Genomic DNA, 15,125 nt, shown 5'->3' on the forward strand with positions numbered 1-15,125 from the left:
TGAAAGAGAAAAACAAATTATCAATTTAAAATAATCAAAATACATCCTAATCATTCAAAAAAAAAAAAACAAATTTAACGTTTCAAATCCCATTGATTTTGATGTACATCAATTTTCCGTTCCTCGGTTCAATGCATGTGTTGGAGGCTTGAGTACTTTGTAAAGTCCCAGCCTAAATGGGAATGATGGGTGCGAGTGTGAACAAACTGTTTGGTAATAATCAATTGTGGGCGAATTGCTTTCATCGTAAGATATATAACAACACCGCAATGATGCTCAAATGACTAACTTTTGCCACATTTAGGATTTCTTCATGATGGCCAGCCATGCATGAATTTGATATGAACTTTTGTGTGCACGATGATGATGATGATGTCCATTTGCCTTGTATAGTTCCCAAAATCGTGGAGATACAGATTGTCATTCTTTTTTTTTGGTTACAAGATACAAATTGCATTCGTGTGAAGGCATTTCTTTTTTTGTTTTTTTGTTTTTTTGTTTATGCAATGTTTTTATTTGTTTGTAGGAGAATGATAAGGATCAATGAGTAATTATATCGGGGAGCAAATATCTTAGAGGATACTTTAGTAATGGGGTATTTTTTTTTTTTATCAGAGAAAATATTCATTTAATTTTATCCATCAATTTCAGTTGGGGTTTAGCTTGTAATTGTTCTTAAAGTGAAGGCAGAAGTTGGGGTTTGAGTAGATTTTTATCCCAACAAGGCAAAAAGCCAAGAACAGAGAAAAATGGAGTGGAACAAATTACTCTATTGGTATTCTACAATCTAACATTTTGTACTTCTAAGTAACAATTTGCATAACAATTTGCATACCAACACCTCTTTAGAACCAGCTAACTGATCTCCTTTACAGTCAAGCTACAGGTAATTTACCCGAAAAAGGAAAAAAAAAAAAGGCTACTGCAGGTTGAATTATAAGTTCCATATTTCTCATGTCTTGGTTTGATTGTGAGTCTGTGACTTCTTCAGGATTGAAATACCAATCTTTTTAGTGTAGCAACAAATAGTATAAATCATACCATTACTTAATGTAAGATGGCAATGGATTAGTTTTACAAGGAATTTGAAAATGCTTCCTTCTCTTTTTCAGACCAAGAAAAAACCTAACACTGAATTTTTCTTTTTTCACTAGAATGGTGTTAAAATCAAGGAAAAACGTACACAAGGAAAATAAGATTGATTATAGTCAACATATTAGAACATAACATGCATACATGATTACTAGGATTATAGGATCCCGACTTGTTAAGTTGTACATGGATGATGCATTGCTGTATGTTGAAGGAAATAATCAACTATTGTTGTTCTGAAAAATATGAAGAAAAATCGTCTGACTTGCACAAGTTTGATTTTAAAGTTCGGCATCTGAATTTGAATTGAATATATGAAATATTAGTGATTATCTGTTACTGGTTTAATCAGCTGAATTACTTGCAGAATATGGGAATCAATGTCTGATTGAAATTAAAGAACAGGTCAAGAAAACAGCAAATAGATAAGCTGGAAATTCATAACATTTTAACATTCAAATACAAAAGGAAATGAAATCAAGAACATAAACATAACAGCAGCAAATCCAAATAACATAACCGAAATACAAAACGAGTTCCTCAAGCCCACAAATCCAAAAATGCAACTCTTAGCACTTGCTAGTAGATCGCTAGTTTAATCACCATAGCTAATGATGCCATCCATAATCTTGGCCACAACCTCCTTAGAGTCCCTCAGCTTCTTGATACTCTTGTTCAGCTTCTCACGTTTAACAGCCACAGCCGGTGACTCCTCAAGCATCCTCTCAATTCCACCACCATATGGCCCCATCAACTCATTAACAATCTCAACTTCCATCTCTTTGTTCACCAGATTTGAAACAGACAACTGCAAATGCAGTGCCATACAATCAACGAACCTCCTCAGCACAACTTTCCAATAAGCAGTCATCCTCATCTTCAGGTCAAAAGCCTGAGCAAGCACGTGAGGGTAATGCCTAAGGACTTCAACCTCAACCTCCCCAATACCCTGTATAGCTATAGTAGAAGGCCGTTCCTCATCATGCAGAACCCCATTCATAAATGCTTCCTGCTGAGCCATCAACTTATTCCATTCAGCAACATATTCAGGATCACATGTATAGTCAGTAAGCTTCTCCATTTCAACAATCTCCATCATCCACCTAATGGACCTATCCTTCATCTTAGCCATCAGATTATGACCAGCTCTTCTGGCAGACAACTGAAGCTGGTAGTAATTTTCCGAGTGTTTCATCAAGACTGATATTACAACATCCTCAATGTAACTCCAGACTTGATCTACAAATCCAATAGGTATGCTCGAAATCTCCCTCACTTTTGATTGCAAGATTAAAAGAAAAGCATTGCGAGGAAGAAAATTTGGAAGCGCAATACCTTTGGCTTCTTCCAACATCTTGATCTCATCCATCAAAAACCTGATCTTGGGGTCGCTCTCCGCACACTTGTAAAGATCATCAGAGTATTGATTGAGCATCTCAACCAACCGAGCTGTGCAGTGCATCCTTCTATCATCAGAATACTCTTCAAATTCGCCTCTCAGAAGAATTTTCCTGAGTGACTCCTTTGCACATCCAAGGATCTGCATAAAAGCCGTCATTGCCTCAGCAATAGATGAGAGACTTTTTGGCATTTTGTTCAGCTCGGAAAGGGTAGCATTGAGTCTATCATTGATCTTCTTCACAATTTCCGGCAAATTCCTTGCTATACTAGTAGCTTGAATCTGAACCAGCTTTTGAGCTAAAACTGGAATGCCAACAATAGATTTGTCAATCTTGGAAAGAAGAGGATGTGTTTGAAACAGCTCGTGAGCAATAGCAGTCGCCTCCTCATAAGTCTCATCTCCAATTCTGTTCCTCACACAGACATAGCCAAGTCCAATGTTGACATCATCAGCCGTGACCTTCTCTAACAGTCCCTCCGGAGCCTTGTCAACCTTAGTGACCACAGCAAGTGTCCTCTCACCAGTCTTATCCACGCTCTGCGACATCCTAATCGATTCACAAGTGGTAAAATCAACACTTGCAGACAGAACATTCAGAATAATGCTCTCTTCCGGCTTGATATACTCCATGATCATGTCTCTTATCTGGTCATAGATATTTTCAGGCTGGCCATGAACCGGAACTCTAGTGATTCCCGGAAGATCCACCATGGTCAAATCCGGTACCCCATTCTTCTTCACTAGCAATGTCAATGGGGTATTGGAAATTCCCTTACCGCCTCCAGCGATGACACTAGTTGCCTTCACAATGTCTTCAGATATGTTGTCTTCATTGGTGCGGTCCACTCTGCCATTGTACTCCAACGACAGCTCCGGCTCCACACTGGCATGGTGCTGCAGCCTCATAATGAGTGGCACCCTGGTGCAGATGCCTTGGCCACGTGGCAGGTTGATGCCAGCCAGAGATTCAAGGACGCTTGACTTTCCAGATGACTGGTCTCCTACTACAACGATTGTTGGGAGCTGGATGCCTTCATCCATAACCATCAGGTTCCGAAGCTTGTCCACTGCATCAAGGAGAGGACGGATTTTGTCGTTGTAAGACGACACAATCGGTGCGTTGATAGCGAGAGGTACTGCATCTTGCTGTTCTACTATGGCCAAGGATGAGTCTCCTAGTACGTTTGGGATTGCAGCGGTTGATTTGCTTTTGCTGGCAGTGCTTTTTGAAGCAGTGTGCTTTGCCCCTCCTCCCATTTCTGTAAGCGAATCGGAAAACAGATTAAGAAGCAGAAGAAGAACACAAACAAGTTTACAGGTTAGTGTTGAAGGTCATACATGAAACTAGCTATTTATAGTGTGTTTTTTAAACCATTTACGCACCCTTTCAGCTTCAAACATCAATCCACTCATTCAAAATAAAACTGAAGTAAATGAAGGATCATTCCCAATAGTGTAAATTACAGCACTAGAATCTAGATGATGCTTTTTCTTTTTCACCTGCTTGGCTAAACACACGTTTGGATTTCCAATCTTTTGGAACTATAAAGTCAGTCATAATAATCTCTTGGAAGTATCAAGTCTGTGCACGCTATAATAAATGGGTACTCAGATGAACAGAGACCCTCTCTAGCTACTCTCCAATTAAACTGTTATCCTTAATTACAAAGTTTTATCAAATAATTGGACAAAAAATTTCATATATTAAATTGAAGCGGAAGCAGAACACAAACAAGTTTACAGGTTAGTGTTGAAGGTCATACATGAAACTAGCTATACTTATAGTGTGTTTTTTTCCAACCATTTATGCACCCTTTCAGCTTCAAACATCAATCCACTCATTCAAAATAAAACTGAAGTAAATGAAGGATCATTCCCAATAGTGTAAATTACAGCACTAGAATCTAGATGATGCTTTTTCTTTTTCACCTGCTTGGCTAAACACACGTTTGGATTTCCAATCTTTTGGAATTATAAAGTCAGTCATAATAATCTTTTTTTTTTTTTTTTTTTTTGATCAGGTAGTTAGCTGTTAGTAACTCACACACCCATGCAGTGGTATCCCAGCGCCAGGACACCTGCACCGACATTGCGGCGAAAGCCAGACTAATCCACTGCACCGCAGACGCACGAATCCAAAGGATCCCTCAAATCTGCTGGCCACGGGATGGAGCTGGGATTCGAACGCTAGACCTGGGGGTTCCAGACTAGGCCGTTCGACCAACACACCACACCACACCACGTGGTTGTCATAATAATCTCTTGGAAGTATCAAGTCTGTGCACGCTATAATAAATGGGTATTCAGATGAACAGAAACCCTCTCCAGCTACTCTCCAATTAAACTGTTATCCTTAATTACAAAGTTTTATCAAATTATTGGACAAAAAATTTCATATATTAAATTGAAGTAAAAGAGCAGGTATTTATTTATAAAATATATTGCAACCCTCGTTTGTAATTTTTTTTTTTACAGGTAAAACAAACCATTGTGTTAATGAAACAACCACAATATATATATTTTTTTTAGAATAACCGCAATGGTTGAAATAATACACACATCAAAAAAGACACAGGCCTACGCCTAAATTGGTACATACACTACTCCATAATCAATAGAGCGCAAAGTTTATAGCTAGCAAATGCACTTCACCTATGAAGGAAAATATAGGCTATTACCTGCTCCCGCCGAGCACGCAATTGTGGTACGAGACATAGATAACACTTCTAACTCCTAAGAAGACTCATAAAAGAGGTTCGGCTAAAACAAACTAGACAAATGGACTATACACGATACACTAAAGACTAAACTAGGACATTATAGACCTAAAAAGAAAAACGGCCCAACATGGCCCAAAGGTGATTGTTAGCCCAAGCTCAGGCTCAAAAAGACTGACCTGGCCCAACCCCCTCCCACCACCAGCAACACAATCCCGACATCAGCCGCGATCTCCGTCTCCACCATTCCAGAGCCTAGCAACTCCCTTCGATGCCGCCACCCAAGAAATCACACCTGCATACCTTTTCGACCCGATCCCGACCAAAAACAAATCACCCGTGATGCAGGAACATATAGGGGTAAATTAAGTGACTTTAATATCAGCCAAAATAAACATGGCAGCAAATTGTTGACTTTAATATAAGGCAACAATAAACATGGCAGCAAATTAGTGTTGATTTCTTTTCATATATTTATTTGTTATTGCATAGATTTAGCGGTATTTTTATTATTAATTGGATAGATTTGATATTCGTTTTGTAATTTTCCATTTATTACTTTCCCTTATTTTGATTCGACTCTTATGCTATTTAAGCAAGAGTTTGTCATCATTGTAAGGGAGCTTTTTTGACATTATAATGAAAATATAGCTGCTTTCAGCTGTCTATAATGGTTGTGTTCTTCTTATTTCTGGTGACGTGTGCTATTACTTTTAGACCTGTGTTTTAGGACCCTTCCCCCATCAGCCCGACGGACCAAGCCGCTCCTCAATATGCTGTCAGCACCTCAAGAGCCGTCACCATATCTCCGGGAACATGTGCCGCAAACTGCCCTTGCCGCTAAAGAGATTGAATGGCACCGACCAGCCACTACCTAACCGGCTAACCCCCTAACCAGCGATACCAACGAACAACAAACACCCTCTTTTGTACATTGTATCTTGGGGTAAGGTTTTATGACTTTTATCCCCTCTTTTTTGTATTTTAAAATTGGAAAAAAATTCAGTTTAGTACCTTGTACTTTGCACTCAACATCATGTCAGTCCCTCCCTTTTAAATTTCATCAGCAACACCCCTGCACTTTCAATTCCAATCAATCGTGTCCAATTTTTACTGTTTCGTCCAAATCGAACGTTAAGCGATGATCTGGCAACAACCAACTGATTTAGTGGGCCCTTTTAAAAGGCTAAATTTGACATTTCACACAATTTTCGTAACAAAAAAAAAAATGGATCGAATGGTCTTGAATTTTGGAAGAACAACAGGCAAGTACTAAGCTACCGAAAGTATACTCATTCGATTGCAAATCAAAATCCACACTATCCTTCTAAGAATTCCAAATCCTTACAGCTGGGAGGCCTCCGAGCAATACAGAGCGACCTCGAGTGCGAAACCTAGGGTTTCGTGTGGAGCGGTGCAGTTTCCTTGGTCGGCGACGTCGGTTGTTCTGGGGACTGTTTCGACGGCCCATTTTGAGGTGGTAAGGCTCCGAGTGGCTGTGGCTTTTGGTAGAGGCGATAGAAGGTGTGGACTCTGAGCGCGGTGCATTTGTGCCAGGTTTAGTGACGTCGAGTTTCGTAGCGGCTGTAGTGGCAGCGGGGTTCAGCAGTCGATTCGAAGAGCACAGCGAGGACTTGAGTTGAGTTCGGGTCGGGTCGGGGGTTTCTTCCCAGACCACGACGATGGGGGGGAGTCGAGGACGGCCGTTGGAGGAGTGGACGGTGCGCTGCGCTCTGGCTCCTATCAAAATGACCTGATGGAAGAAAGGAAGGGGGTGGGTGATAGGTCTTGGGCCCTGTCTGGTTGGGTTGCAGAGAGGCGGTGAGAGAAGTGAAAGCAGGGTGTGAAGAGTGGCGGAGTTTTGCTTTGTGAGTGGGAAAAGGTAGTCTTGTAGTGAAGAAAAAGCGGAACGTAGTATTGTAGTGAAGAAAAGTGATGTGCTCTCTTCCATCTTCAAAGACCTGCCTGTTGTTCTTCCAAAATTTAGGATCATTTGATACTTTTTTTTTTTTTTGGATTAATTTCAGTTTACCCCCCTGAGATTTGGTGTCACCCCCTCGACTCTCAATTTTGAATTTTTACCCCCCAAACTTTTCAATTTCAGTCAGTCATGTCCAATTTCTCAGATTCCGTCCAAATTAGACGTTAATTCTGACGATCTAACCCACTTTGAAGCCTTTTAAGGACACATATGAGTTTTTTTTGTTGTCTTGAAATGACCATAAAAGGCTTTAAAGTGGGTTAGATCGTCAGAATTAACGTCCAATTTGGACGGAATCTGAGAAATTGGACATGACTGACTGAAATTGGAAAGTTTGGGGGTAAAAATTCAAAATTGAGAGTCGAGGGAGTGTCAATGACACCCCCAAACCTCAGGGGGGTAAACTGAAATTAATCCTTTTTTTTTGTTAGGAAAATTGTGTGAAATGTCAAATTTAGCCCTTTAAGTGGGCCACTAAATCAGTTGGTCGTTGCCAGGTCATTGCTTAACGTTCGATTTGGATGAAACAGTAAAAATTGGACACGGTTGATTGAAATTGAAAGTGCAGAGGTGTTGTTGATGAAATTGAAAGGGGAGGGACTGACATGATGTTGAGTGCAAAGTATAGGGTACTAGACTGAAATTTTTCCTTTAAAATTTTTTTCATTAATAAATTTTTTTGTTTTGCAAAAAAAAAAAAAAAAAAAAATAATAATAATTAAGAGTGTGGTAGACCTTGATCCTTTGAGATTGAGGATGAGACTTGTTTTCTACATCGTCTTCCTCCGAATAACTAATATCGTCTAATCCCTTATTGGTTTATTAAAAAAATAAAATAAAAAAATACTACCTCCCTCCAAATATTTCTCCTCGTACAATATGACATACTATTATCTTTCTCCTTGTATAAGATGACATACTCCTATAGTCATGCTATATATACACCCCTAAATATATGCACCTCCTCTTACAATATGACATACTATTATCTTTCTCCTTGTAGAAGATGACATACTCCTATAGTCATGCTATATATACACCCCTAAATATACGCACTTTTCATTGCTCACACACATTGTGCTTCATATTTAGTACTATCATCACTTGATTCACTTCTATCTTGTTTTAGGGGTTTTTGCTTTCTAGGTAAGAGAAAAGAAGGAGATTGATCTTACACTAAGGTTGGCTAAGAAGGTTTATATATGGAGGAGATAGTAGTTCATACTCTGCCTGGTCGCCATCAGAGCTTCATATGCTATGTGAAGGCGACATCAGAGCTGCCAAGCTCTCTCTAGAGAAGGACGGCTTTGCTCTTCCCAATTACTCCGACTCTACCAGAGTTGCTTATGTTCCTCAAGGTAATGGAGTAGTTGGAATTGTTCTGCCGAAGAAGGAAGAAAAGGTTCTTCCAGTGAATAAGGGTGATGCTATTTCCCTCCCTTTTGGAGTTATCACTTTGTGGCACAACAAGGAGGAAACTGAGTTTGTGGTTCTTTTATTGGGTGAAACCAAAACAGCTCACAAATAGGCGAGTTCACTAATTTCTATCTCAATAGTTCTAATGGCTGACATTTTCACTGGCTTCTCGACTGAGTTTGATGGTTGAGCATGGGATTTGGAGGAAAGTGTTGTGAAGACTCTTGTTGGCAAGTAAACATGCAACGGTATTACTAAGTTTGGGGGAGCTAACTTGCATGCGCCAAACAGGAAATATACAAATAAGATGACATTGAATTGCGAATAGGCTCCTCTTGATGTTGATATTAAGGGTGGTGGAAGAGTTATTGTTTTGAATACTAAGAACCTTCATTTGGTGGGAAAGGTTAGGCTTGGTGATGATCTTGTTAGGTTAGAAGAAACTGTTATGTGCTCCCCTGGGTTTTCTTGCGACATTGTTAGGGCAGTGGCGGTGTCCAAGTTGTTGATGTTGATGGGAAGAGGGTATTGGAAACAACCGTTACAGCTGGTGTGAAATCTTCTTGAAGGTAAATTTTCGCCAATAAGATTTTTGCAAGGCGATTTAAGTGACGAAATCTATTTCGGAAATTGTTATGGTGTCGAGACCACCTACTAGGCCGAAATTTAAACTTTGGACCAATGTTCTTTCATTCGGGCCTAGGGTGAAGTCGGGAAATAATTTAGGAGGTTTTCGACGAAAAACGAGTAAAAGAAAAGTTACGAGCCGAAAACCCGAAAGGAATCAGCAAGGAGATTTCCGTAATTTGTCGCAAGGGCAAGATGGGCATTTCACAAACATGAGTATAAATAGAAAAGGGGCAACTAGAAAACCCTAGAGCCCTCACTCTCTCCCTCTCGGCCGCACCCCTCTTCTCTCTCCCCGACCCATCTCTTTCTCGTCTTCCCTCTGCAACCACCGGAAACACAGCGTCCGGCCACCATCTCACAAAAACGACCACCACCAATCAACTCAAAACCTAAATCCGAACCAAACCCGAGAGGAATCGAAGCCATGCATCGACCCCGACCTCTCTCTTCTTCTCACTCTCTCTGCCATCGTCGGAGAACTCTATCTCCGGCCACCACCAATCGATCCAGTACCCAAATTCGACCCAAGCCCGAGCCTTACCTTCGACATACACCGCCAGCAGCCTCCGCGCGCGACAACCCAAAATTAAGACGCCCATGTTGCTCGACCTTCACCGGTTTCCGGTGATTTCCTCGCCCTTCCGCCACTGCCATTCTCCTCAGCAAGCAAAGCGGAGAAAAACTCAGAGACTCCTCCTCGCCGCCGACGCCTAACAACGCCGTTCGAGCCTCACCGAAGCTCTCGGCTCTCCATGTCTTCGTTTTCCGGCCTCCAGTCCAAATCGAGCTAAACCACCTCCATATATAGTTCGAACCAGCGTTTCACGATTTACACTAGCCCCAAAAATCTCGACCTCTAGCTCCGGCCAGAACCACCGCACTCGCCGCTGCTGGCGCGTGAGCCACTGCAGCTCCGCCGCTCGTGTTGCCATACTCCCAGGTCGTCACGATTAGGTAATTGTCACACCTTCCTTTAGTTGAAACATCCAATTTCAGTTTGGATTAGAAACCCTAACCTACTGCCATTTAATTAGGAATTGAGGTTTATGGAATCTGGAAAAAGAAGGGAATTGAAGCTTTGGGGAAGAGAGGAACTACTGGGACAGTTTCGATTTAAATCGATCAAGGTGAGGATCATAGACTCTGTTGGATATGAAACTGAATGAGGAATGTCTGTTAACTTGTGTTTTGCTTGCTAGGATTGTGGATGGTTAACAGTGGTGGAATGCAGATATGTTGAATTAGCTTTTAACCTGGAAAAGAAGAAATGGTAAGGGCCTGGTTTGGTGATCTTGCAATTGTTGTAGTTGAGTTGGGTGATTTGAGCATGTTGTTGAATGGGTTGGAAAATGGATTGAATGAAGTTGACTTAAGATGACATTTTCGAGTCAAATGCTTAAATAGTTTGGTAGTTGAGATTGAAACTGGTTGAATGTGACAGAGTTGGTTTTGTCAATTAAGAAGGTGTATCTGATATCAATTTTGGAAATGTATTTTTGCCGAAGAGTTTATTTTGGTGGTAATTGAGAATTAAAACTCAATGTGTTGAGTGAAGTCAAGGAGATTAAGTAATAAAAAGTTAGAAACTATCTAATGAAACCTAGCAGAGCTCTGCTAGGGCTACGAGAGCGCCGCCAATGGGCCTGGCGTCTCTGCACCTCCCTTCAGCCTAAACGGCGGGGTATTTTGGCATCATCTTTGGTGGTGTCTCCATTGAGTACGGCTGTGACCGTCTCTTACCATCCTCTGAGGTTCTCGGAGCAATCATGGCTAGCGCATTCGTGGGTTGCGGCGTTGGCTTTACCTTCACAATCGACCACTGGTGGGAGAGCTTCTACGCTTTGCCGGGAGAAGCGTCTGATCTTTCCTTTCGATGTGGGGCGGTTACGACCCAAACGTGGGAGGTTGAAGGCGTTCCTCGACGGTAGGTGTCTAGATCCGATCCGTGTCGTAAGGGCGGTTTGGTCTGGTGGTTTTCGGCGGATGCTTGTTGAGTGGAGCGTCGTCTTTTTTTTCCGACTAGCGACGGCGGTGCTGTGGTTTGATCCGGGTGCCGTTGGTATGGAAGCGCGGCGGCACAGTGGGCTGGACCTGCGCTACATCTGGTGGTGGAGGCAGGTGGAGTCTCGTTGGTGGAACCGGATTGTGCCTGCTCCGACGACGGGTGGTGCTGGGAGACAATCCAGTGGGCTCTGGGCTCAAGGCGTCTTGGGCTTGGGTCGGACCTGTACTGGGTGGGAAGAGCTGCTGTGTTTGGGCCTCCACAGTTTTGGATCCGAATTTGGGATTCGGGTGGCAAATGGATTCGAATTCGGATCTGGGATCCGGGTGGATGTGGGGCTTGGACTGTACCCCATTATCTTCTGTGGGCTGTTTGTTTTTCTCAATGGAATGGGGTTCTTGTGCTTTACTGGTATTGGATCCAGGACCCACTTCTATGGTATTTGTTCGTAAAAGATCGGCTGCCAACATGGCCATGTTCTGACAACCTTGGCCGGCTTCGATCTTTAGGTGGAAGAGTGCCTTCATTCCAGCGCCAAGTTGGCTTTTGTCAATTTGTGCATTGGAGTTCGATGGGTAGTCAAACCACCGACTACTCAATTCACTACACGGCTGCAATCCGTAGTGTAAAATTAGCTGGCGTTTCGACGTTGCTACTATTGCGATTTTCATATTTCTTTGTATTTCAGATGCTTTTTGCATCTTTTCCTTTCGTGTTGCTTATTTTCATTGTTGATGCATCTTTGCATCGTATCGTTGTAATCTTTCAATTTCAATAAAGGGCTGACCTCTTTTTACTCAAAAAAAAAGGAGATTAAGTAATCACAATTGTTTGAGAATTGATTATGAAAATGGTGGATTTTATTTGATTGAGCTAAATTAGGATATTGGATTAACGTTCTCGAAATAAGGTTAAAAATCGGAGTATTCTAGTGTCACCATATCCCGAAAGGAGTTTGAAAGGCGAAATCATTCGGGAGTGGTAATTATTATTTAATTGCTTAAGGTTTAGAAGCTAAATAAATTGAGGTCAAATTGGTTGACCGAAATTTTAACATGGAAAGTAGTGTGATCACCATCTATCGAATGAGCTTACTATGTTTAGTGGAATGTTCGGGAATGGAAATTATCATTTGTTTTCTTAAAGTAAAAAGAGTAAAGAAATAAAGGTCAAAGTACTAAGCATGACCACCATATCCCAAATGGTTCAAATGCAATATCATTTGGATTATTTGGGAATGGATAGAAGATTTTTATGTTAAAGGATAATCCGATGAACTATAAGGAAATTAAGTAAATGCTTTGTTTGCTCGGTTAGTTGAGTTATAATGACGTTAAGTTACTTATTGATTCGATTTTTATTATAAAGGACTCGAGCATGTGTACTTGGATTTGGACAAATGATCGGAAGTCGGGAACGAACCCGAATGTGGATGAGCACTCCATATCCAGGTAGGGTGAGATGTCCCTTCCTTATTAGAGGCTTTTCAGTATATGTGGAATGCTATACTAAGATAGTATGTTGCTTGTAAGAACATTTTTGGGTTGTTCATTAGTCGATGCCTCGTGATACATGTGTTTTCTGAACTGATAATTGCTAATTGCGAAAACCGAGGCTAGACTTGCATGTTGAGATACTGTACCCTTGTATGTTTGTACTTGTGACCTGAAAGTGAATGGGACCTAGACGCGTAGATTCCTAGGGATCCCACGGTGTCGATAACCGTGAACCTCCGGAGGGGGCCGTGCTCCTATGTTTGTCGAGAAAAAAGTGAGTATAGACAGTGAACCAGTCATAGGAGACTCAGGGCCAGGAAATGGACACTTTCGCTACTTGTAGTCACAAGTACTACAGAGTAGTTGGCCGGTTCTCGAATTCAGGACAAACCAGGTCGGTCACCGATTTATTTTATTTTAGCCGGCAGGTAAGTATCTCGGAGCTCCAAGTGTGTGAAGCACACTGCATATGTTTTATGAAAGAAAACAAATGTTTGTGGTTGCCTATTTTATAAGTATTTTCGATAAACGTGCACAATATTATATAGTATTTTCAAGTATATTATTATTTTCAAACCTAGCAAGGTTGGGTCGGCCCCTATTGGGCATGCGAGGACGAAAGCTCACCCCTACTATAGTGTGCATGTTTCGAGCATGTGGTCGGGAAGCGTACAGGGGAGGCACATGGCCCGGCTTGGCGCATTTCTCTTTAGTTTTATCAAGGAAGGTTATGGTCCTTTATCGGATTTTAAAGTAACTTATTTATTTACTTTTTATTTATTTATTTGTTTCCTATTTGCTTATTTACAAAAATTTCGAGAGACGCGTAATCCTGGGGCGCGTCTCTCATACTTGTTTTTACTTCGTGATTCGTTATTTTCCAAATTGGACTCCTATTGTAAGCCCAAATCTTTTAGCTCACTTTAAATTCCGCTTGCGAAAATATGTTGTTCGGTTGCTAGAATGTTTTGTGACTTTTGTCCAAGAAAGTGTTTTGGAAAGTGTTTTGTAAACTAACAACCTAAACTCAAAAGGCCTTGCGGTTTCGGGTTGATGAGCTATCGAGATGCCATTCGTGACATGTCGATTCCTCATTGGCTCGGAGTCGCGGCGCTGTGGGACCCCCTCTCGGGTCACCACAGCTGGCAACTTGTTCATCATTACTCGATTCTTTGTCATTTCAAAGATTGCTAATCCATAAGGCTTGGAATAGTTCTCCATCATCACCACTCCCAATCTAATATTCACTCATTTGGCTGGAAGTATTGGTGCTTGGAATACGTTATCTCCTCAGGTGCTTGAAGTTTTCTTCAATGTGGATTTAGATACTGAGAAACTCTTTCAGTCAAAGAGAACTTCTGATGCAATTTTCTTTCCTTCTTCGAAGTGAACCAATGAGCTAATATTAAGCACGTGTCATTTGCTTTAGGTTTTATTAGGTTTTTTAGTTTATATATATATATATATATATATATATATATATATATATATATATATATATATATATTTAGTTTTGTTGTTTCTTTTAAGGGGTCTTGGATTCATTTCCCCCTTTTAGGTACTACCTTTTTTATTTAATAAATCTCTGATTGCAGTTGAGATTTCTTTGGATTTTTTAGGTCCTCCATATTAGTTTAAAGATGTTGTCTACCATGCATTAATTTAGATTTTTCATAAGTGTTGACTGTAGTGGTTTTAGTTCTAATTTTTAACATTTTCATAGAGTTTCTTTCAAATATACTTTGTTGATTTTCGATGAAAAATAATATATATTGCAACCCTTTAAACTCAGCAGATCTGTCTGATAGTTGGGCTCCTAACATTTAGCTTACCCATCTAAACTGAATAATGCTCGATGCCTTACAAAGAAGATTGCGGATACATACTCAAACTTTTGCATGAGGCCGATGAGAAGGTCTCCGGTCAGTGGGGCAGAAGTGTCGCGGGACATATTCGACTCACTGATGCATGCTTACAACCTCGGCTGGTGGGGTTTTAGGTTTTTTCATATAGTATCATTAGTATGTAAACCCATATGTGATTTGCGATTATGATTAGTGAGGCTAGGATTGTCACTCGGTCGGTTCGAATCGATTATAGATATTACAACTTCAAAACCAAAGCTTTCAATTTCAAAATTGAGTTACCAATTACCAACCAAAATTTTCGGTTTTTAATTATATCTACCAAATTCGGTATTTCGGTTTTTGATATTACCAACCTTAGAACAATTAATTCTTTGTAATAAAAATTAGAATGAACAAAACTAGATTTTTCAATTTTATACTCGTAAAATTTGTACTCATCTACTAATTCTAGCTTTATTTTGTATATATGACATCAAGTTTCAGCCAGTTTCATTAAAACTAGGTTATTTAACCATCTTTGA

At 40.6% G+C, this 15,125-nt stretch overlaps 1 protein-coding gene and 1 pseudogene across 1 annotated transcript; one reads left to right on the forward strand and one right to left on the reverse strand.

Moving 5' to 3' along the window:
- Nucleotides 1-1,655: 1,655 nt before the first annotated feature.
- On the reverse strand, nucleotides 1,656-3,751 carry LOC133709134 (dynamin-related protein 4C-like). The gene has a single exon (XM_062134769.1). The coding sequence runs from the start codon at nucleotides 3,749-3,751 to the stop codon at nucleotides 1,688-1,690; it is 2,064 nt and encodes a 687-aa protein (XP_061990753.1). The 3' UTR covers nucleotides 1,656-1,687.
- Nucleotides 3,752-7,797: 4,046 nt separating this feature from the next.
- On the forward strand, nucleotides 7,798-14,126 carry LOC133709138 (legumin type B-like; annotated as a pseudogene).
- The last annotated feature ends 999 nt before the right edge of the window (nucleotides 14,127-15,125 follow it).

This window comes from Rosa rugosa, chromosome 5, assembly GCF_958449725.1.
Source record: "Rosa rugosa chromosome 5, drRosRugo1.1, whole genome shotgun sequence".
NCBI lineage: Eukaryota > Viridiplantae > Streptophyta > Magnoliopsida > Rosales > Rosaceae > Rosa > Rosa rugosa.